Source organism: Crocodylus siamensis, chromosome 3 (genome assembly GCF_052110815.1).
Source record: "Crocodylus siamensis isolate JL-2025a chromosome 3, ASM5211081v1, whole genome shotgun sequence".
Lineage (NCBI taxonomy): Eukaryota > Metazoa > Chordata > Crocodylia > Crocodylidae > Crocodylus > Crocodylus siamensis.
In genome coordinates this window covers 81,031,320-81,056,402 of record NC_143397.1, presented here as the reverse complement: position 1 = coordinate 81,056,402, position 25,083 = coordinate 81,031,320, and the positions used below count along the sequence as shown (strand labels likewise).

The following is a 25,083-nucleotide window of genomic DNA, read 5'->3' as shown; positions in this document are numbered from 1 at the left end:
AGGAAATACTCAAGCTAAACCTAACTATTGTTATAAACAATGAAAACACAAAACATTTAAAGGGCAAACAGCTTCATGATGAAAGGTTAAATGTAGAAGTTGGGTTGTCATGGATACAGCATTCCATTTATTGTATGAGGATAACGCTTTAAAAGTGACTTAGGAGTATAGGGCCAGTGAAATGACTAGTTCAGTGGCCAGGCAGTTAAATGGGAGGGAGGAGACTTGGATTCTGGTTTCTACTGTGAGGAGTGTTCATGCATCATCTCATGGGGCTGTTTAATGTAAAATCCAATGGAAGTGAAGTGTGAATGTCCCTTTTGAAAATTCCTGCCTCTACATCATATTTGCCTAAATACGTGATTGTAAATACAAGATGTCCACTAAAGTTGTGATGTGTAAATAACCTAAGTGAACCCATTTTTATTTTATATCCTTAGTGGGGTTTGGTTTTTTGTAAATGAAAGATGGTAAATTAACATTTTTTTTTAAAATTTATTTATTGATGGCTACAGGAAACAATTTGAGGAAATGGTCTCCTACTTCAATATGGCTTCAGTGGAAGAACTTGCAGAACACATTGCCCAAACAACATCAGAAATACGACAGAAAATGTTGAAAGATTTTTATGCAGCAAAGTACCCAGAGTTAGAGAACATTTTTCCAATTGAGGTTCCAGCGTGTGTTTCCGATAGATGTGAGGAAGATGAGGTGTGTTCAGCCCATTCCAGAAAGAGAAAGTCCACTATTAAATTTGGGAAATCATGGTCTAGTGCTTCAGCAGCTGAAGATCCTCCCCATGGGACTATAGAAATATGTAGCCAAAAAAGAAATAAAGGAGAAGCAGAGCAAGTTCACAATAACTCCTGCATACAAGATGATGTGTGTCTTAATGCCGAATATAAACAATTGCCCACTGTCATTACCCAAGATAGCATCAGTGGCCGAAACAGTCGGGCATTCAAAGATATTATGGCATCTGGCTCATTAAGCAGTAAATCAGAAATAATTGAGGTGCTGTCTGCAAATGCCACTTGCAGACAGCAAGACTCAGAGGGGACAGTGTCTCCGAGAAAAAGATCCCTGTCTCAGTCAGAAAACGGTGAGAAACTCTTTTGCAAGAAAAACTCTTTTGTAGACTTACTGGGAGACACCTCTATTCTCAGTGACCTCTTCAAAAGTGATGGAAATAGGCCTACACAGCTGCCAAGAAGATTCTCTTCAGAGCCTGCATCGAAAGCAAAAGAACGACCAAAAGACTTCTGGGATATGCTGAATGAGGAGAATGAAGAGAGCATCGGGAAGCTGACAGATGTGGCAGTCATCGAGGAGCTGTGTGAGAGAGCGCCTCTTGTTGCTTTGACAAAAAAGGAAGAAGCATGTGAAAGTTCTCTTTGGAAAAAGAATGAGAATTTTCTGTGGAAAAAATCTAATGCAACTGAATCTGTGCCTGGCACATCTCTAGATGCATAGATATGTACATTAATCTTGCATCTCAGGCACCAAGCTAATCAGTCGCAAAGTGATTAAGAATATTCACTGGTATTAGTAGCGTAAATTATCAGACAATTTTGAGATGTATTATGCTCCAGTCTTATTGCCCTTGGGACATAGCGTAAGATAGTCCAAGATGCCCACTAGCCACCCACCTGGGCAGCCCTATGGGGTGCCACCCCAGCAGAGGGAAGGAACAGGGTCCCCTGCAGCTCAGCACCCACCGGCAGGTTGCCCCCCTGGCCACAGGAGAGGTGGGCAGCGTCCATGGGGGTGGAAAAAAAGGATCAGGCGCCTCACTGCCTTTATTTATTTATTTTCCTGGTGGAACCTGTCCGCATGAGCTGCTGCTGGGCCGAGCAGCCCCTGAGCTGTGCGGGGCCTGGTCCTTCCCTTCATGGCAGTGGCGCTCCCCGGGGCCGCCCAAGTGGGGTGCTAGCTGCACAGGTGCTGCCCCAGTCACAGGCAGCACCCACTGGATCCAACTCTTCCCTGAGCCTGCACACTGGAAGCCCACCAGGCACTGCTCCCTTTGCAGGCTAAGGGAAGAGTTTGATCTGGTGGGTGCTGCCTGCGAGCTGGGGCAGCACCCACACAGCTAGCACCCTGCCTGGATGGCCCCAGAGGGTGTCGCCGCTGTGGAAGGAAGGACCAGGACCCTTTGCAGCTCAGGTGCCACTCATCCAGCGGCAGATTGTGCAGGCAGGCTCTGCTGGGAAAAAAAGTAACAAAAAAAGCAACAAAGGGCCTAATCCTTTCCTTTTTTCTGCAGAGCCTGCCTTCCTGCCTCTTCCGTGGCTGGGAGGTGAGCTGCCGGTGGGCCCTGAGCTGTAGGGGCCCCAGCCCTTCTCTCCACATTGGTGGTGCCCCCTGGGGCCACCCAGGCAGGTGGCTAGCAGGTGCGTGCTGCCCAAGCTGGGGTAGCACCCACCCAGGCAGCCCCAGGGGGTGCTCTTACTACAGAGGGACCAGGGTCCCCTGTAGCTCAGGGACTGGTTGGCCCGCCAGCACCTTGTTCCTCTGCTGCAGGAGACATGGGTGGGCTCCAAGGGGAAAACAATTTAAAAGTATTGGGCCCCTCTCTAACAGTGGTGGAAGCCCCTAAATTGTAACGGTGGGTTTTTAATTGTTGGAATTAAAAACCCACCATTTTAATCCATAGGAATAAACCCCCATCACTTGTACAAGCGCCCTAGTATTTTCCGTTTACATGGGTAACTTTCATGTTATTACAGTAATTTTTCCTTCTTTCTGATCTTTGTCATGGCTGTCTGGGTTAATTTTGTTTGTCTCAAGAAGCTATATTTTGGTATTCAGAGGTTTTGTTTTTCACCTTTAGGAGTCCAGTAACAGAACACAATGTCATGGTATGCTGTTTGTGCCAGGTATGGTACAAACAAGCAAACCCAGGTTGTGGTAGTGGAAAGTCAGTTGGGTGAAAGGATACGGTGGCAAAAGTTGCATACAATCCCAGATGGGCTGTAGGCAGTCTGTAATGTCCATAAAATGGCTTGGAGTAGGATAGTTTTGAGGGACAGACTGATTCAGATACACCCCACCTGCAACCTCCACCAGTGGCATCTTTGTGGAATCCCAGATAAACTCTTTTATGAGGAAGCTAATGTGGTATTGCCACTTGCCAAGAATATAGGTGAGTATGGGCACACAGTTTTGCTCTGACACCATGAGCCCACTTTGATTGCTACTTGAGCAGGTACACCCTCTGCCTTTCTGATGCATCCTGTAATCAGAGTATTAAGCATGGGTCCATCAAAGAGGAACTGATGGGGGAAAAGAGGCTGTGCATATGTAGTCATAACAGAGGCCTGTATTGACAACTTCATCCACTTCCTTTGACTTAGGTGACATACATTACATGCAAAGTAGCTTTGAATCCCTAGCGCACAAATTAGCTTTTATAAATGATCTATACTCAACTGATTCAGAATAGATGACTGCTGGCAGTTATGATCAAATGTCAATCTGATGCATCACAATCCAACAACAAATGTTTATGAACACCTTTGGTGTAGAAGATGTGTGGTGGTTCCCTAAAGTACTCTTGATTTTCAATTTTGAACTGTATTTTATGTACAGGTTCTAGGATCTCTAAAGGACTTTTAAACTCCTAAAGCAGGAGTTAAGGGGAATCAGTCTAAGTACAGTCACCTGAACTCACTACATGCCTCCCTGTTTCATTTGCCTAGAGTACTGTGTCTTTGTGTATAGAAAACAGCTCACAATTAGGATCCAGGTTGTAAGTATTCCTCTGCTTAAATGCCTTGAGGCATCCAGTTCAGTAGATGTTTTTGGATAATGACACGCAAGTGTAACCAGGAAGTCAAAGGAAGTGATACTTTTCCTCTGTTCAGTGCTGGCGAGGACTCACCTGGAGTACTACATTCAGTTTGGCACTGCACTACAAGAAAAACATAGACTACTGATCCTCAACCAGGGTGCCACAGCACCCTGTGGTGCCTTGTGATTTTTTCAGGGGTGCTTTAGGGTGCCACACAATGTTAGCAAGGTTAGATTTACAAATATGATTCACAAGATAAACCTGAAGATTTCAAACAGAAATCCATAGGTGTGGTCTTTCCGAGTTTTTTGCAACAGAAAACCTGCTCTATTAGTTTTCACCCTTTTGACTGCAGAAAAATGAGAGCTAGCTTTTTCAGAGGTGTCCCTTGTGTCTATCCAGGGGTGCCTTGGGTTACAAAAGATTCAGAACCACTGACACAGAGAAATAGGAAGAAGCCCATTAGAGAGCAACAAACATTAATATTAGAGATGTAGAAAACATGCTTTACACAAAAATGTTGGAAGAACTGAAATTATTTAGTTAGGGGAAGAGGCGCTTGAGAGGCAATTTGGTAAGTGTTCAAATGCTTAAAGGATGGGACTGACTTCTTTGTGGCCATAGGAGACAGGACAGGAAGTAATGGTCTTAAATTGCAGGAAAAGAACTCCATGAGGATGGTTACTGTCTGGAACAAGTTTCCTACAGTTGTTGTTGGAGTCTGTCCTTGGAAGGTATATGGTGGCCCCTGAGAGAAATTTTTGAGGTTAACAGTGGTCTGTTGGTCCAAATGTTGGTACCACTGCTATACATGTATAACAGGTGAGCTCCTCCAGCTCTATTTAACAAAACAAAAAACTGTGATTTTTTTTTTCCCCCTCAATTCTTCCAAAAATAATAGTTGTGGATACGTGTCCTTGGAGGAGAATTCTAGACTCTGCATTTTGAATGAATGGAGGAGCCCTGATTCATGTACCTAAACTCTGAGTAAGGCAGAAGTTCATACATATCCCTGTGTTTAGCTTTGTTTGCAGGCAGCTCCACACTCAAGTGTCCTAGTTTTTTGGAGGTGTCATTCTGAGCCATCCATCTCTGCACGTGCATTGTATACATAGCAATGCCTAACACAGGCTTCTGGACTCGACTCTGAAGGCCAGGAACCTCAGTGTTAGGTGTTAGTGTCTAACTTGTAGGTACTTGTAGGTAACTCTTTTATTGGCTCTTGCCCAAAACGCATACCAAACACACCAAGTAGATTTAAATTCTTAATAATGAGAGGATAATCCTACACTTTCTGATTTGCTCAGTACTGCTAATATTATTTCTAAATAATTTTACATAAACCAAGATGCTCTCAAGCTATATACTTAAAATAATGAGAAAAATGGGAAAAGATTCTTTTGGGGGTTTTTTCCTCCTACAAAGGTACGTGAACCTTTTTAACAATTATCTGGGATACTGGACCACATTGATTAGGTCCCAAATAGAACACAAAGGGATCTCAGAAATGAGGGCGGGGGCAGTACAGAAATTGGCTAGTTCTAGTGGAGATCTTGAAAGCACATTTCCTTTATGAGGCCATTTGGGTTGTGGATCTTTGTAATACACAGAAGAAGGACTCCATTCTACTTCAAGTGACGTGCATTCCCCTTACAAGGTAAATTGCTTTGGAGGAAAATATGGGGCAGTGTGAGGCTCCAAGAATGGACTGGCACAAATCTCCACGGTCTGGTAAACTGCGATTGTGACGCCTCTAAGGCAGGTGCATGGGGGTTTAGGGGGAGTGGGTTATTTGTGTGGAAAATGGTGCTTGCCCATTGTATAAAGCCCTTTAGATTAGCTAAGGAAGAGTGCTGTGTTTAGAAACTATGTATTATTTGCCTCCCCACCTTCTGCATATCGCATAGGGATGTCTGTATTCAGTCTCTTCATGACTCAAGAGTGCTTCAACCAAGGAAAGTAGAATATATAGGATCTGAATATAAATCTGTGACATTAGTCCTACCTTGAATTCTGCCTTAGGATTGTAGCACAAAGTTCCCAAAATTAAGATATCTGAGATTGAGTATTCAACCATAATTCTGTTCTTTGTACATATGCCCTAAACTATGGTCTTTGGATTGCTAATTACCAAATACAATTATATATAATACAATACAGACTAAAAGTTCTTATTCAGTTGTACAGAAAATATATATTGTAGATGTGCCCTGCCACATTACTGTAATAGATACTCTGCACCTATTCTAATAGCAAGTAAACTGGTGAATAATAATTGTTAGCTCTTATTAGTATGCACGCATACATCCCCATGTGTATGTAGGCAAACCTTCCTGTGTGTAATAAACATTGGATCTGATCTCTGATCTGTACCCTACCAGTCTTTCAGAAAAGAAACAAGAAGATGCCTATTTATTTTTAAAAAATACTGTTTAGGAACATATTCCAGAACTACAACTGATCACCTTATTCCCTGGCAGCATTGCCTCTATTTAACACTCATGTAAAAAAAAAAAAAAAAGCTGCTGTCAAGAAAAATGCTTATAAAACAAGTAATATAATGCCTTATTGGCTGAATAATATATCACCTTGCCTAGTATTATGGGATCATTTGATGGAAGACCTTATCATAATGTGTAACCAAGAAGCCAGGGTTTAATGTTGCCAAGGGAACCTCAACCATAATCTCTGACTTCTGTAGGTTCTGAAACCTCAAATGCAATGCCATTTAAATAGTGGGTTTTGCATTGAATATGCTGTATAACTTGTTTTATGTGAAGGGTAAATGTTATGAAATTTTAAAACCTTGGACACTGAAGCTGCACAGCAGCAGTCTGTGAACTGTGGTGGTTTTTGTGGTCTGGATGACTGCCCATTGGAAAATAAGTTTAAATTTGATCTGGAGCAGATTCTCCTTTAGGTCATGGGAAGCTGTTATAGGCTTTGCTCTGTCTCTGTGTTAGCCATTATGCACTTATTGTAACTGGATGCCATTGAAAACTATAATGGGAAATCTGACTTAAGTACCTGAAGCAAGACAACTTGGTATTTAACGCATGTGATGAAGTAGTAACATGCTTGGGCTTTGTAAGAAATTGGCATGAGTATGATAAATATGAGTCTGGTAGATGTCTGTCTCCCTCTGAATCTACATGCTGCTACCATTTTTATTCTATCCCTTGGTGTTTGATACAATCTTACAGCTTTGAGCCACTTCAACTTATGACAGCCAATGAAGACAGTTAAAGAAGTTTGTTTCCCGTGCACATAAAGACAAAACTAGCCTCAATAGAAAAACTGAAAGATAGTTTAATCACCTGATTTTGAATTATGCTTCAGCTGAAGAAAATACTTTCATCCCTGAGATGGATCCAGTGCTTCCATCTTCTGTGTCTCCTACTTCCTGTTAATATGGAAAGACAATGAATAATGCACGGATGGGCCTGCTTATTAATAAAAAATTGTTACATTTTCTTGCATGCCAAGCAGGTATGGTATGGCTAACTATGGTATGGATCTGGATCATAGAAGTGCTTGATACTAATTATATTGTTGCCTACAGTCCAGTCTTTAATCTCCTCTTTCTGAAGCAGTTCTGTGAGAGAACAGTAGCTGATCAGATCAAATAGCATCTGACACTCTCCAATACTCAGAAACTAATCAGTTTGACCTCAGACCTGGCTATGGTATGGAGATGGTGTTAGTATTTTTGGTGAGGGGCGGGGGGTTCTGGATGCTTCAGAGGAATAGAAAAAGTCGCACGTAAATGTGACATAAATAATGATAGGAGTGAATGGACTTGGTTAGATGTGGCCCGTCATTCCTTTTACCTTAAGATTCATTGACTGTATTTCAGCAGGACTTGGCATGGGCATAAGAATGCAACTTTTGCAACCATTTGCAGGATGGGGGCCCAAATAAAAAGATTTCATTGACTACCTGATGTCACAGGGGGATGAATATTCAAACCCACTTGTTTCTGAAGAGGTGAATAGGCTTAGATAAATCAAAACTCCCCATACACGTATACATTTTATTTACTTGTACACCAAATTCTGTTGATTTACATGTGGAAACACATTAGTTTTCTTAGCCTTGAACCACAAGAAAATGTCTTGAAGTAGGATTTATTCCTGCATGTATTTTCCTGTTGGAATCCGACAGATTATACCTGGAGGTATTATGTAAAGCCATAACTATGGAGTTTAGGTGCACTGGGGATATGCCTATAAAATGGTGTTTTGTCATGAATAAGACATGCATAATAAAAATTGCAACCTAAGGCTGAAAATGAGTGTGCCATACAAAAAAATTCCTACTACTATATATATATATATATATATATATATATATATATATATATAGTAGAAATTACTATATATATCCTTCAAAAGCTACAAATAAGAGTCCTGAGCCTTCTTGGAAATCTGATCATAATTTGTTTCGGTTTAGAAATAAAGGAAGCTTCAGGGGATTTAGCGTTTGCAGGGTTACAGCAAAGAGGAATGTGGGTGGCTTCTGCTGGCAGGTTTCTACATGGTTGCTGCAAAGCGTGGGTCACGTGCAAACTGTTAACAGCCTAGTAGAATAAGGAACTGACTTCATGAGGAGGGGGCTGCCAGTTTTCACTGGATGACTAGATTTTAGAGCTGCTTATTTAAATCTGGAAGATTGTAGGATTCTGATTTTTCTTCTCTTGACCCTTCAGCACATACCTGTAATCCCCTTTGAATTCAGTGGGAATTACTTGGTTGGGTAAAACAGGGCTCCTGTGAACTCCTAAGAAATCTGACCCTGTCTACACAACAAATGCAACTGAAGCAGGAAACCTATTGATAGTATGGTCCCTCTCCTTGATTAAAATGTAGCGTGTGTGTCCTAAGTTTTGGGCAGACTTCATCTTCACCATGTTTTGCAAACTGAATCATGTACCCAGGCTTGGGAACCGCCTTGCTGCAAAACAAACTTCATACAGGATTGTGAAAGTGAACAATTGCAGGCAGTGATTATGTTTTTGTGAAACTATTGGCGTGCATACCAACATTTTATGAACTTTGAGAGACAGAAGTTGATGGGATTTATTCAGGGATAACTTCAGGCACTGAATGGCAGACACATGCCAGCATTATGTAAAGTGGCAATAGTACTTGGGGGGGAATAAATAAATCCAGAAAATGAAGAACACATGTAGTTACTCCCTGTGGAAAGTTTTTGGTTTGATTGACTTGCCTAGAGGGTAATAAGCCATGCCAGAAGCAAAGAGCCTTCACCATGGTCTTTAGATGTCTCTTCTGTTCCTCTAGTACCCTCCTTCATACCACCCATTCCAGTGACTACAATATGTGAAGCAGGCTTCCTTATAGACAACTGCTGCCCTCCCTACACTTCCTTGATTCATTTTCCTGTTCACAGAAAGAGGCAATGGTACTGTAGGAAAAATGTATTGGATGTTCGTGTAAAATAAAGGCTATTTCATAATTCATCTGCACAAGGAGACTCCATGAAGGTTGCATATGTGCAACCTTAATCCTGGTACTTTCTACATTTTGAGAGCTTGATGTTGTAACCTTACTACTCAGGGTTTTCAGGGGGTAGTGTGTATCCAGTTGTGGTTTCCAAGGCTTTCAAATAGAGCAAACTGGGGGGGAAAACAAATTCCACCAGGTGGAATTGGGTAACACGCTGCTCATGACCTAGATTAGAATAATTTAAACCATGACACAGACCACTTAAGTAATAGACAGTGGTAGTGGATTATCTCCTATGTGAACCAGCAGTATATTTCACAGTTATGTCGTAAAGAGGAAGGAACAGTGGGAAATGGGAATCCTGGATTTCATTCAATGTACTGGAAGCTAGCTAGTCCAAGACATTTCTACCCAGCTTCACTGAGCCTGTTCAACCCTGTTTACAATGTATTTTACCTTCCTTTTGTTTTGTTTTTTTAAATCCCTAATCCAGTCTCTGTTTCCTTGCCTAATTTAGTTGTCCTAGTCTCCTTCTGGGATCCATAGCAGAATTCCAGTCTCCTTTGACAGGCTTCTCATCCCTGTCTCCTCTCCAAGACCCCTTGTTTGGGCACTTTCCTGCCTTAGGCCCCTGAGAGTTTTTTCCTGGCTATGGCTTTCTAGCCCCAATCTCTTCTCTCATTTCTCCCACCTCTAACCTATGTTCACTATCTCAGTTTTCCTATACACTATTTGCTCATCTTAAATCCACATTCTCTCCAAAGTTTCCTCATTTCCTTCCTCCTCTCCACTAACTGCCAGTCTCCCCTCTTCCAGCTAGGCTTCCTTCTGCCATCCCCCGCCTCCCATCCCACTTCTTGTCTACTTTTGTGTGTCTGCATTCATTTAGCCATTTCCTACTACTGCAATGCTTGCACACTAGCTGGGATAGCACTGAAGGCACAGGAGAGTCTCCTTGCTCACTGTTTGTGTGTTTTCCACAAGAGCCCCCTGGAGCAACAATTTCAGGAAAAGCCTAATTCAGCCCCTGGGCTGCTGCATGCTTAGCAAAGTCAGACTCCTTGGAGAATTTACCCGCCAGATACTAACAAGTCTCTACTGAGCATGTGCAAACTGAGATTTTCAAAAGCTTGTAATTTGGCCAAAATTAACCATTTTCTTTCACAGGAACATCAAGACACAGTTTAAGTTTCTGCTCCAGCCCATGGGGGAGGTGCAGGAGCTTGTCAACAAAGCAGCTGTCAATCTTACTGACCTGTTCAAAATCAACATTTTTTTTCCTCTGTACTTAAAAACAGATGACAATTTTTTTTTTTTTTTATTAATAGAAAATGCTGGGAGAAAAAGCAGTTTTCGGGAGACCAGAACTATTCATGACTACAGATTGAATCTGGCTGGGAAAAAAACTGAGAGGCAAAAGGAATTTAAAAAATATGGTGATGGCATGTTTCTATTTTTTTGTTTTGAAATTGACAAATGTAAAAAAAAAAAGGGGGGATTACATAACATGAAACGGAAGTTGAAATGTTTCATTTTGGTTCCCACAAAATGTTTCCAAGCAATGAAAAAACAAAGAAAGGAATTTTTGGTTCAGTTAAGCAAACCGAACATCTCTTATTGGCATTATCCTAATCAGGACTGCTACCAGCTGTGCAGATCACAAAACCAAAAATATTTGAAAACGGCATCAGATGATACAAACAAATCACTTAACTGAGTCCTTTTGGACTGGAACCTTATTTCAGGAGGCTTCTTTGTTCAAGCTATGTATTTGGAAAGAATCCTAGTGGTAGCTATCCGAGAAGGCAGGGTAAAAGCAAGAGGTGAAATAAATAATACTTTGTACTTTTGTTCTTTATGGGTCCTGCCCCACTGCTGAAGAACATGAAACCCAGACAAGTAATTTCAAATGTACCCCTGAGCCAAATAATCGTTTAATGACAATAGCCATGCTCTGTCATTTGGATGGGAGCATAAACACCCATTGCATTTGTCTTGTCTGAAAACACACTAATGAACTATTTAGTATTATATTACTAAGAGCTCTTGATAGAATACAGCAATAGAACTGTATCCTAAAACATGCATAAATTGTCCCTGGATGTTTGCAGTCACTTAAATGTTAGTAGCTTGCTTTTAGTATTAACGTATTAAACCCTTGAAGCTGCTCCTAATAAAGACGATAGCAAAGCAGTGATTGACATCACTGGGAGCAAGATCCGACTCTAAATGAATACCAGCTTGATTCAAAATAGGCTTTCGTTTTACTTTAGAAAACTGTTTATGCTAAGGGGATTTCCCCCCTCTATAGTTTGATATTCAGTTGTTTCCATTAAGTGGACACTCATGTAAACAAGATCATCTGTATTGCCCTGAAACTCATTCTATGCCAGTAACTTTAAACACAAATACCAGACGTATATTTATATTGTCTGAGGTAAATGCTCACAACTGTATAAATGGCATCAATGGCCTATCTGTAATTAAGGCTGTGGGAGACATTCCAGCAAAGAGTCTCCAGTTGTTGAGGTTTATATCTCAGTGGTGAGGAAAACAAATTCACATCATGCTGTAATTTAGACTATAATTTCTTAACTAGAATTTTTATTTTTAGCTTGTTTTATAGACTCCAGTCCCCTGATCCCACCACCTCTAAAACACAGAAATTTGACTTTGCATCTAGACTCAGATGTGAACTGGGCTTGGCTTGTTTCTGTGGGTTCATATACACACTCACTCACCGTACTTATAGTATCGTTAAATCAGCAGGAGCTCCCTGTGCCACAGACATGCTGGATTATATTACTGTTCTGCTAATGGGACAGTCCCACACTTTTCTATCAATAAGTTATCTTCAATGAAATATGAAGTTTAAAAAACTAAGTTTTTCTCTTCTGGTTTACAAATTACTTTGTCTAACAGAGTTTCCCACAGAAGCCAAGTCCAAGTTTCAGTGCTTTAGAAATTGAACTACTATCTAAATTGTCCTCAATATCATTGGATAATTCTATAGATAGGTAAAATGGGGAAAAAGTCGTAAAGAAATCTCGAAATTATGATGGCAAAGCAAATGACTTAAGCTTCTTCCTTGTGGTTATAATAAGGTTACTTGAACCTCTAGTGGGGGTAGTGTTACCCTTGAAGTGAGAGTTAATTGAGAATTGTTGTATTCACTAGTGTGCAATGGGCTAAGTAGTTATTCCACAGCAAACTCACTCTAGCAACTCATGAAGCTGGAAAAGCTAGGGAGATGGCATAATTGGCATCCATGATAAGCACTTGAATCTATCCAGCTTTTACTTGCCCGTATTTGTTCGTATACTGCTTCAAGGACAAGGGCAGGATACATCAAAATGGGAATCTGCTCATAAAGAATGTGGCATTCCCTTTGAATATTTATCCCTGTATTTAAAAGGGGTCTCTCCCTACTTTACAAAAAGTCTGGTTGGGAAGTGAAAAGTTGGGAAGAACTGACTCTCTGCACCTCCTAATAGTTCAAATTGGGACAATAGTCCATAGTAATGCAGGAGTATTCAATACATATTTTATTTCTGTGTTTGTGGGGGGGAAAACATGATGCATTAGTGTCATGTGATGACAACATCCTTTCCATTCAAGCAGGAACTCAGAAGATATTAAGCTGTAGCTGTTAAACCTAGGCATTGTGAAACAGCATATTCAGCTAACTTTCTTCCAAAAGAGTTGGAAAGAGTTTTCTGGACAACTTTCTGGATCATTCATTGAGCATTCAAAGCAGGCTTGAAACATGGGAGACATTTCAGAGGGCTGGGAGACAGCCACAGTCATCACTGTTCAAAAAACAGGATGACCTGGGTAACCCATCAGGCTGATATCAACCCTGAGATGTTTAATGGCTAACATGGGACTTGATTAGAGTTAAAAGAGGGTAATATAAGAAATGCTTATCAACAGGGACTTAGGGAAAACAGTGTCAGCCTAAGTTATTTTGTTTATTAAAAGGTAATAGCATTGATGTATTGGTAATCCATTTGAATTCTGTGAGGCATTTGCTTGAGATAATTAGATGAAGAAACGAGAAAGGAACAAACTCAACAGTGAGTAGCATAAAAACTGGCTGACGGATCCCATGTAATTATCAATGAGAAAACATCATCAAGCTGCTGCGATCCTAGTGGGATCCCAACCAGAACTGGTTCTTGGTCCTATGCTACTTGTATTACTGAAAACAAAATCATTGCTGGAGACATTTGCCAAGAAAACAGATGACAGGCAATTAGTAATGAGGAACACATCTCATGTGAAGCAGTTGAGACCATTTGGCAAGCTGAATGCAAGCAACCCCTATATCTCAATTTCAGTTCCCCATTAGGCAAGTAAATAGTACATACAGGGCTAAAGTTAGTTGCCTAAGTGATGATAAGGGCTACTTATATGCATTTAAGTGCTACACTGAATGTGCAACTTGACTTGTCTTTCTGAACATGTTCAGGACCATTAAACTTTGGACTAAAAGGTGGGAGGGTCCTCCCCATCTTTCTGAACCTCCCCAGTGCCACTGGTCCTAACTGCTTCTTAAACAGCTAACTTTGGCTGTGTGTTATTTATGTGCCTAAAGGGTGGAAATGAATTTGGGCTTATGCCTTTCATAACACCCAAAGGTATTTGTACCTCTAGGAAGGAAGAACTCAGGCCATACTGTGGGGGAGGAGGGGAGCAGGTGGCCCCCGAAACCCCACGCCCCGTTGCTAAACAGCCTGTGTGATGCCCCTCGGCACAAATTGCCAGGGCGGGAACACTCACCATCCACAGGTGTGTCTGGAAGAAAGGCCCTGAGGCAGTTCTGTCCACTATAAAGGAGACGCCGAAGGCAGCTGGAAAGGAGGAACCGGAAGCAAGCGGCGGCGGTGCAGATGTCGGCAGGATCACCTGGGCACGGACAAAGGTAGCCCGGAGGCACGGGAGGACCTTCTGGGGTAAGGGCAAACCCCAATGAGACCTGGGATCTGGGAAGGAACCGCCCCAGCGCAGACACTGACAGTTCTGGACCAGTGAGCCCGGCTCGGCTCGGCAGAAGCCAGTGAGCCGTATTCCTTCTAATAGGGGGGGCACTCACAGCAGGGAAGGTGCCGCCACTGCGATGGAGAGGGCCCAGTGGACCCCGCAAGCCCTGGAGCAAGTTGATTACTTAAACAGAAGCCTGAGGAGGGGTGTTAGCCACACAGCGGACAGGGAAAGACTGGGGAGGCCCACAAAAAGGTCCAGGCGGCTTCCAGGCTCTGGGGAATCCCTGGCTGTTAGCATTGAGTTGTTTTTGCCTACTTTGATTTACGGATCCCAGGCACGATATCTTGGCAAGGAGGCTGAGCGGACTGTTGCTCAACCCCGTGGAGGTACGGGCGAGGGTGTGGGGCAGAGGAGCCCTCGACACCGTGGGACCCCTAGGACCCAGGAGTCTCATCTGTGGACTGGCACGCACCCGATTATCAACACTGAACCAGGAGGTCATCAAAGTCGTGGCAGGTGATCCAGAGGCATCCAGCCTGCAGAGGAGCAGCTCCGGGTAAAGTACCCTGAGGACAGTCCCCAAATCAGGGGGGTGGAGACTGCGGCGAGTAGCAGTGTCATCGGACGCCCCCCCCCCCCCCCCCGACACATACCTACAGGCATGGAAATTCTATCCTAGAAAACAATGACTTTGTCACAACTCTCCTGCCTCTTTCAATCAGCTGAATGTGAGATCCCAATACAATGCTGTGGGCAAACAGACTAATGTGATCCTTTGATATATAAAAAAGAATAATATCAAGGTGGAGCAGAATGATTGTATTTCCTCTGCATTTAGCACTGTTACAACCACATATGGAGTAGTAGAACTAGTTCTGGTGTTCATGATCCAAGGAGGATCATGCTTGGGTGGGATGGGCTCCACCTTTCCCCTAAGGTAAGCGTGTGTTCTCTTCTAGGTTGGCGGATCTCCTCTGGCAGGCTTTAAACTAGGCTTGTCGGGGGAAGGGGAAGATGAGGGAGGAGGAAGCCTTGGACCGCTAAACCAAGCAGCACTCACAAGTACAGCCCAGTCTAGATCGACGAGCAGAACATACACACAGGTAAGCAACAGGGACCAGGGCAATGCTGTGATTAGGGGGCCAGTGCGCACATCCACAGAAGACCTCAAATGCCTCTACATAAATGCTCGTAGTGTGGGAAACAAGCAGGAGGAACTTACCCTCTTGCTAGCTGACACCAACCCAGACATAGTGGGGCTCACTGAAATGTGGTGGGACCCAACGCATGACTGGGCAGTGAATATCAAGGGCTATAGGCTGTATAGGAGGGACTGGACAGGGAGGAAAGGCAGGGGTGTGGCACTCTACTTCAAGGAGGAATGCACAGAGTCAGAGGAGGGGCACGTGGAAGTGCTCTGGGTTAGAATACAAGGCAGTCGAGGGGAAAGAGACTTAATGGTGGGGGTCTATTACAGACCACCCAACCAAGGGGAAGAACTAGACCAGGAATTCTTAAGTCAGCTCATGGAGGTAATTAGCTCAAAGGACGTGGTCATCATGGGTGACTTGAACTTTCCAGACATCTGCTGGGAAGAGCAACCAGCCAGGTCTGACCACTCACATAGGTTCCTAGCCAAAATGCAGGACCTCCACCTAACCCAGGAGGTGCACAGCCCCACCAGGGGAGATGCCTTGTTGGACCTGGTGCTGGCCACGGGTGATGACCTGGTGAGGGGTCTGTGGGTGCTTGACTACGTGGGGGACAGTAATCATCACCTGCTGGAATTCACCATCCAGTGCAAGGTGGCATAGATTTCAGGAGGACGGACTTCAATGAGCTAAGGAGAATAGTTGGGGAAGCACTGAGGTCCCGGAGGGGAGGGGAGCCAGGTGTCCAAGAAGAGTGGTTGCTCCTTACGGAGATGATCCTCCAAGCCCAAAGTGAGGTAATCCCAACACGGATCAAAGGGAGCAGGAGGGCACATAAGCCCCCGTGGCTCAACAAAAGCATCCAGGAATGTCTCCTAGCAAAAAGGGAGGCGTACACCCAATGGAAGGGAGGGGCCATCATCAGGGAGGATTATACTGTGGTTGCTCGGGGATGTAGGGGGGCAGTCAGGAAGGCCAAGGCGGAGATGAGACTGGGACTAGCTTCCTGGATCAAGGACAACAAGAAGTCCTTTTTTTAAATACCTGGGGGGCAAAAAGAAGGTACCGGGTAACGTGGGCCCCTGCAAGACACACTAGGAAATTTGGTTATCACACCAGATGACAAAGCTAACCTATTTAACAACTTCTTTGCCTCCATTTTCCTGAGCAAGGACCAGATCAGCCCCCCCACTGGGCTGCCCTCAGGCCCCAGGGGAGGTGCATCTAGGCCAAGGGTCAGTGAGGATCTAGTCAGGGAACTTCTGGAGGGACTGGATGTATTTAATCAGCTGGTCCAAATGATCTCCATCCCAGAGCGCTGAGGGAATTGGCTGAGGTCATTGCGGGACCCCTGGCACAGCTTTACGAGCATTTATGGTGCTCTGGTGTGGTGCCAGAGGACTGGAAGAGGGCCAGTGTCATTCCCATCTTCAAAAAGCGGAGGAAGGAGGACCCGGGGAACTATAGGCCAGTTAGTCTTACCTCGATCCTGGGTAAGGTTTTTGAGAGAATTATTCTGGCACATGTCCAGGAGGGGCCAGCAGGGGAGATTATGCTTAGGGGCAACCAACACGGGTTCATTAGAGGCAGGTCCTGTCAGACCAACCTAGTGGCCTTCTGTGACCAGGTCACAAAATCTCTAGATGCAGGGGTAGCAGTGGACATAGTCTTTTTGGACTTTCGGAAGGCCTTCAACACTGTCCCTCACCCCGTTCTCATTAAGAAACTGGGGGACCATGGTGTCAACACCTACACAGTCAAATGGGTCACCAACTGGCTGGAGGGCCGCACCCGGAGAGTGATGGTGGATGGGTCATTTTCGACCTGGAGGGATGTGGGCAGTGGGGTCCCCCAGGGCTCGGTCCTCGGGCCCGCACTGTTCAACATCTTCATCAGCGACTTGAATGAGGGGGTAAAAAGCACCCTGTTCACATTTGCTGATGACACTAAGATGTGGGGGGATGTGGGCACGTTAGAAGGAAGGAATAGGCTACAGTCGGACCTAGACAGGTTACAGGGGTGGGCAGACGAGAACAGGACGGGATGCAACACTGACAAGTGCAAGGTGATGCACCTGGGGAGGAACAACCAGCACCATACCTACAGGCTGGGGAACTCCCTTCTTGTCAGTGCAGAGGCAGAAAAAGATCTTGGAGTCATCATTGATGCCAAGATGAACATGGGCCGGCTGTGTGGGGATGCAGTCAGGAAGGCCAACCACACCTTGTCATGCATCCTCTACATCTAGGTGCTTTCATGAAGAGTCGTCATAGGGCTCAGACAGAGTCAGTTACATCTCTTACAATAGCCTACAATATCTTTGCTAATATTTGCTAAGTTATTTTGGGCTCTTTTAGTTCTGATGGGAAGCTAATGCAAATCTTCTCTGTAAGATTGTATTTATGATTCATTCACCCATGGTCCAAAACATCCCATTCTGGCCTTGTGCTGGGACAACTGTAACAAGAAATTTCACACTGGAGGATAAAGTTTCTCATTTCTCAGCAACCTGATGGTCTGTACAGTAAGTCTGGTATCTAGGGAACATAAATGTGATGTACCATAAATGAAAGCTTAGTAATTTTACAAGAAAGAAGCAAAATGCAACACCTTGAGACCTGAAAGCTGACACCCTTGCTCCAGCCTTTTGTTTTGAGCCAAATCTGCATGCTCACAAAGCAGTCTCAACACAAGAGAAATTTCTTGCCCAGGAGAGCCTTCCATCACCCACCCTCCTGTGAAATATGAAACATCATAACAAGAAAGAAGGTTAATTCAACTTCCTGCTTGCCATCTCACAACTCGGAGGTAAATAAACTGCTCCAATTTTTATTTGAGCCCATTTTGCATAAAATGAACTTTTCCAACCATGAGATCTTACACTGCCTTTCAGCTGTCCTGTGAAACATGAATTTTCATTTCCACCTGGGAGAAATTTTACCATCTTTGCACTCTGTCATCTCTTCCCCAGTCTATTTCTTTTTCCTTCTGCTTCAGTCCTTCTAGCCTGTCTCACTCTCCCTTTGCCCATACTGACCCCTCAGGGTCTGCACCCTCTTTCTGTCCTGTGTTTCCTCCCTTCTCACCCTCAAGTGGCTTGCTCCTGGGTAGAAGCATTACAAAAGGCAGATTGTCCCTGATTCTATCAGGTCTGATGTGGGGTTTTCCAGGAGTTTGTCCTGTGTCTGGTATAGTTTAATATCTTCATGAATGGGACAGCCAGGTGAACTTGTAGACACTCTGAGTGCAGCCCCACAACTGAGGATTTCATTTTCCCTGGGGACAAACAGCAGCGGCACAATATGTGCCACTGCTACTTGTCCCCAGAGAACACTCTGGCACATGGCATGTTATCCCAGGTGGGGAAGGGGAAGCTGGGGCCCCAGGGTACTGGCTCCAGCAGCCTTACCTGGGGCCCTGGGTGCCTTTGGGGGCTGCAGCCACAACATCCTGGCATCAGGGAGCCTGGTCAGCACCTGGAACGTGGCTCTGACTAGCCAGGCTCCAGTTTTGGGTGGTGCACGCTACCGCCATGTGCACTGCCCTGCTTTTTTTAGATATGGGCTCTTTTGATGACAGGATCTCCCAGTGTAAAAAAACCCAGAACCCTGAGCTGCAAATTAGCAACATGGGCTTTATGTGTGGCGTCTGCAGTGCCGTATACTGCGCACACGCATTCATCTGGATGCACCCTCTGAAGGGTAAGCCTAGGATTCAAAATGACCTTGATAAGATGGAGAAATGGTCCCAAATTAATCAACTGAAATTCAATAAGGACATGTGAAAAATCCTGCACTTGGAATGGAGCAGTTGCACACAGAAATACAGACCCGGGAAGAACTACTTAGGTTGCAGTACTCCAGCAGGCTATAAGCTGAATATGAGTCAAGAGTCTGCTCTTGTTGCAAAAAAAAAGAAGCCAATAATATATTGGGCTGTATTAACAGGAGTGTCACTTGCAAGTCAAGGGACATGATTTTCCACTCTATTCAGGAGTACTGTGCCCAGTTTTGGACTCCAAGCTTCAAGAAAGTTGAACAAGTTAGGAAGAGTCCAGACACGAGCAACAAACAATCATCTTCGGACTAGATGATCTGCTCAGGTCCCTTCCGACCCTAGAAACTATGAAAAAATTAGTAGAGGCCTGGGAAATACAATTTACAGAAAACAGGCTGAAAGAACTGGGATTATTTAATCCAGAAAAGAGAAGACTGAGGGGGAATTTGATAGCCATCTTCAAATACCTGAAGAGTGGTATCACAGAGGATGAAGACAGGCTGTTCTCTCTGGCTGCAGGGGACAAGACAAGGAGCCATGGTCTTGGATTGCAGCAAGAGAAATTTAGGCTGCGTATTAGGAATAACTTTATCAGCTATGTGGCTGGTTAAGCATTGGAACAGGCTCCCCAGAGTGGTTGTGGAATCTCCATCCTTAGAAGTTAAGCCATATTTATCTATGGTTTTATTTATGATGGTTTAGTCAGGGATGATCCTGCCGTGAACAAGGAGTTGGACAAGAGGACCTACTGAGGTCCCTTCCAGCCTTACTGACTCTTAATTTCAACTCTGTTGCTATACTGACCCCTATCTACCAGAAGAAGAAACCTCTGGAAAATTCCTGTACAGTTCCTGCCTATTCTGCAGTACTGATCTGGAGCATGCTTGGTTGTTTGGTGGAAATGATGCATGCAGCCTGCTTGGCAGGGAGGAGCTGTGCAGGAATGAGACATGCCCAGTGCAAATAATCTTCTTGAGAACAGTCACTAATAGACATCTGTAAGGCATGTGCCAATTGCAGTGCTGTAACATGGACAAATTTAGATAGATTTTGCTTACGATACCAAAAGGCACATCTTTGACAGAAGGTTGGTACCTGATACCAGCGTAACTCCTCTGCTGTTTTCATGTCCCTGCTTCAAAGCACTGAAGCAATACAATTCCTCAGTGAAACGGCTGTAAGTGGTTTTCCCCCCAGTGGTAAAAATAACAACAGTTTTCCCTGAACCTCACAGTTAGAAACGGAACAATTGGGGGTTTTTTTGCTCAGGCATACCAGAAAAATGCAGCCTGAGGCAGGCACTCGGCATGGAAAATTTCAGCCTGAACAATTAGAATTTGGCCAAACTATAAGCAACCCAAAGCAGGGTATTTATAATGGAAAGTACGGAGCAACCTTAACAGCAGATGCAAGTCTGTGTGTGTGGCTGGAGATGAACCCATGGAAACAGGCCAAGTCCAGTTCACATCTGAATCTAGATGCAAAGCTGAATTTTCTATGTTTTAGAGGTGATGGGATCAGGAGATTGGATTCACACATTAGCGTGCACATTTGCCAATGTGTGTTCAGGGGTAGACCTGGGGGGATGTGGTGGTGTAGCTGCACCCCTGTTTGATTGGGTGGTGCGTGTGCAGGGACCTTTCTGAGCTTGCCAGCATGTTATAACAGCTGCTGCCAGAGCTCTGGATGCTGTCAGCCCTGAGCTCACTAGCTGGTTGGCATGGAGTCTGGCACAGCCCCTGCTTTCATGCAGTTCTAGAGCCCAGGAGGTGAACAGCACCACTGTTTGCCCTTCCTTTCCCCACTCAAGGCCCCCCACACTGAAATCAGCAGCAGCAGGGGAGAAGAGGGGACGAACAGTGGCAACACCCAGCCTCTGTGCTCTGGAGCTGAATGAGTGCACGGGGCTGAGAGCAGTCCCTGCTTGTCACCTCTTTTCCCATGCCGCTGAACTCAGGAGGTGGGAGGAAAGGAGAGGGCAAATAGCAGTTGAGTTAACCCCTGGGCTCTGGAGCTGCATGAAAACAGGGACTCCAGCCAGCCCCTGCACTGACGAGGTGGTGAGCACAGAGCTCGCAGCACATGAGCTGTGCTGTGCTGTGCAGGCAGTGAGTTCAGACTGAGTATACGCTGCACTGCTGAAGGGGGTATGGCGACACCCCCCCCTCGCTGCAATCCTGGATCATCCCATGGGTGTGTTTCTTTATACGTGATGTCACATGGTATTGCAGAGATGATTGGCTGTGTGGGGGATAATTTGTTACTGATCTGTGACCAAGCAATGAGTAGGTTATGAAAGCCTTCCTGCTTGCCATTCATTTATAGGCCTCCATCTGAGCACTGACCAGAACTGCTACAGTGGTGATATATGAGACGACCTCACCTGCTGAGCACAATGATGATAGCTCCTTCCAAGTAATTTGCTGGGGAGAACCAGAACAGAAGCAGGGACTTTGCCAATATGCCATTGGTTAAGTACATTTACCGGCCACAGTCCTCTCCAGAGGCAACCACGGAGTCAGACCCTAAAGCTGGGGATGCACCTAAGGAGCAGCAGCAGTAGAAAAGCTTGCCCTAAGGCTCCCTGTCAATTGGTGAGCATGTGAACTCCATCCCAACAAACCATATCATTTAGGTACAGAGGCTCCCGGCTCTGAAGAGGAAGGGATATAAGTTTATGCGAGTAATAACTTTATGATTCGTCTGTTTTACTTCACTGTATTATTCTGGGAAATAATGTTTGAAGCATTCATTGATTCCAGTGGAACTAAACAAGTAGCTACAGAGCCAACATTACTTTTAAAAGAAAATTGTTAAATATCCTCCCCCCGCATATCCTCACACAGTAAAGTTAGCTTTAACAATTATATTTGCTTCAACAATTTCTCCCCTTAAAAAGCTGTGTTCCGACATGGTAGGCTTTTTGTGTACTTTCTCTTCACCATGGTATGCACGTACATAGTAATCCATTTTTTCATCAGTTTGTTGCTAACAATGAGCCACCTAAGCTCTGAAAACCTCCCTCTGCCGTTAGTTGTAGAAGAATGCTTAAAGGGTTTAAGGATGTCAGTCATCATCTTGTTTTTTAGGAAGAATGTGTGTGTGCGTGCGTGCATGTGTGTGCGTGTGTGTGCGAGGGAGGGAGAGGGAGCGGGAGGGAGAGGGAACTGGAGTTCAGAAATTACACTGTGTGTGTGGTCTGAGGTTATTTCTCATTTCATGAAATGCACGCTTCATTCCTGGCTCAAGCAAAACTTGCGCGTCACTGAATAAGTCCCTTATCCACTTTCCAAAACATTGAAGAGATTTGAAAGGGCTCTGTGGGTGGACTGCTACTATCAGCAAAAGCAAATAAGCCAACTTATTTAGCTAAGCATTTTTAATACTTAAACATAATAACCTTCAGCAACACTTGAACAGTTGTGGCCAGCGAGGAACGAGGAGCAAGAAAACCCTCTAAAATTTAAGCAGTCACACCTTAATTAACATTAAAAGCCAGATCCTAGTTCTTGATGTGTAAAGGTGCTGTCTGATCATAGTCTGAGAGGAAAAAACTGGGGAAATGACTAAATGAACGGGTTGTACTGTTTGGAGTCCCCTGTGGTGCTCTGGCTGTAGTTTATTCCGTTTATCCACCTTCCTTTAATCAGACGTGGTGCAAAGCAATTACAGTCCAAAAAAAGATATAACCAAGCACTCCTTGTGTCAAAATGTTTTGATGTTCAACATAATTAAATGGTGCTGTCCTGAAAAACTCTGGGTATCCAGAAGCAGAGAGAAAGTATAGCAAATATGGCTGGCTGCATGTTGCAACTCAGCACTCAGCATAAACCATGGCTTAATGGCAGTAAAATCCAGAACACAATCAGGATACTTATGGGCCAAACCAGAAGCTGTGTAAGAGCAGAAGCTTGAATGGCACAAGTAAACCCTGAATAAAGTTTGTATCAAACCAAACGGGAAAGAATTTTGGCCAGAATTAAGTCAGACAGACCAAGTTCTGCTCTCCAGCATAATATCATTGGCTGGAGCAGACTCAATTTTTCCTATGTGGGACAATCTCACTACTGTAGAGTGTGGACCTCAACAGGGCATCCTGAGAGCAGTCTCTTCCTGAGCTGAACAGCATAAGATATGCAAACAATAAAGCTCCCTGGTGCTAGCTTAGTACAATTCTGATGAATGTGACCTGAGCAGGAAGCCCATCTTTTATATTTGGTGAATGTTTTAACATGTACTTGCTATGGAGATGCAAAAAAGAGGAAGAAATCAGGGTGTAGGAGAGGTGTGTGCATGCAATACACCCCCTTCCAGTGCTTACTATAAACTTAGACAGTTCTTAGCTACCAGCTCTGAACGATGCTCTGGTACTACCTTTGTACTGTTATTGTTTATTACTTTGCTACAGTAGCTGCTCAAATTCTACACTATTTCAAGATCCCCTTGGGTACTAGATGTTGAAAATACATGGAGAAGAGAACAGTTTCTGTCTCAAAGATTTTACAGTCCAAAGAGATGAACAGTGGGAGAAAGGATATATTAGTTCCTCCTTTTGGCAGACAGGGACTGAGGCATGGAAAGATTAAATGTTTTTTTCAGGAAATCTGTTGTGGACTTTGGAGCCAAAGCTGGATTGCCTAAGGCCTAGGGCTGCTGCCTTGACCCCAAAGCCATCCTTCCTTTTTCAGGTCTTTCTGGGATCTTGCTATGAATTCTAGCAAGTCTCTTCCTTGCTGTCAGGCTACAAGTGTTCAGATTGTGCACTGCTTTTGGAGCAGAAGGCAAGCCCCCAAAGATAATTCAATTTGCACAGATCAGTCAGGCCAGGCACAGTTAACTCATTTGTAGTATAAGTGGATCTCTTGAAATGGGGAGAGAGCAGCAGAGCTGGGAGGAAAAGGAAGGGCTTATAGGGGGTTGCTGGACTGACAGATAATATCTAACATTAATGTTGCAGACAGAGTTCCAAATACCACAAAGCCCATGCCATGCATTACTCATTATTTGGTTTCCCAGCCCATGGACTAAAGGAGTGGATTGTAAAGCAATCCACACTTTCATTAGGGGTGGGGGGTAAGGGGTGTGGGTTGAAATATTTCAGAGCCAATCTGATTGATTCTACCCAAGGAGTTTCCCTGGTTCCAGATGTGCACATCCTCAAAACAGGGGAAGTCCACTGCCAGATAAGGGCCTCTACTCACTGGTTGTCAGTTTCAATGCCTGGGTACCAGAAGCCAAGCTCAGTAGCCAGACCTCCATGACACTGTCCAGACAAGGTTTTCCCAGAGTTGGACAGCCTTAAATAAATTCTCGTCATAAAAATCCATGCCAGCTTCAAACACCACACTATAAAATGTTTCTCCTTCTGAAGCTAGCAATCAGAAAACCTCTCCCTGGAAAAAGATCTCTGAAGCAGTTCCTATTATAGGACCTGCAGCTAAGTTGATGGTGGTAAATGACCACAGTATTCTTTGGGGGGCTGTGGGTGTCAAAAGAAAGATGCATGTGAGAAAACTGCACTGACTGAAGGCAGATCATGTTTTTGAACACTAGAGGTAGTTTAGTAGCCCAGGCCTGTTTCTGATTAAAATCAGAGTCCTTCAGATGAATGGAATGTAAACCACATACCAATTATTGGAATCCCATAAAGGAAACTCCCTTTTCCGTCTGTCTATCCATCCATCTATCCGCCCACCCACACAACTAAAGTGTCTCAGATATAGCTCTCTTTAGAAACTATGGAAAATTCTACTCTTGTGCTTGTTCCCTTTACCCACGCCTCCTTGGTCCTGGACTAAAATTGAAGAGATGAAATTGCTGTGAAACCACTTAAACACTTATCAAAGAAACAGACCTGTTAATTAAAGGGATTATATTTCCTGGCACCAAAGCAAAACACACAGAACTG

General features: G+C 44.2%; 1 protein-coding gene and 1 long non-coding RNA gene across 5 annotated transcripts in view; both read left to right on the top strand.

Moving 5' to 3' along the window:
• The window catches only part of ERCC6L2 (ERCC excision repair 6 like 2), a 108,887-nt gene extending 99,618 nt beyond the window's left edge, over window positions 1-9,269 (top strand). For all 4 annotated transcript variants that reach the window (XM_090038598.1, XM_090038601.1, XM_090038599.1 and 1 more), the window contains exon 20: window positions 516-9,269. In XM_090038598.1, coding sequence (XP_089894724.1) covers window positions 516-1,473 — 958 coding nt within the window. In that variant the 3' untranslated portion in view covers window positions 1,474-9,269. The remainder of the gene's footprint in view (window positions 1-515) is intronic.
• Window positions 9,270-9,542: 273 nt separating this feature from the next.
• LOC149868451 (uncharacterized) lies at window positions 9,543-18,206 on the top strand. The gene is made up of 3 exons (XR_016440990.1): window positions 9,543-10,697; window positions 15,207-15,350; window positions 18,110-18,206. It is a non-coding gene; the product is annotated as an uncharacterized LOC149868451 (long non-coding RNA).
• The last annotated feature ends 6,877 nt before the right edge of the window (window positions 18,207-25,083 follow it).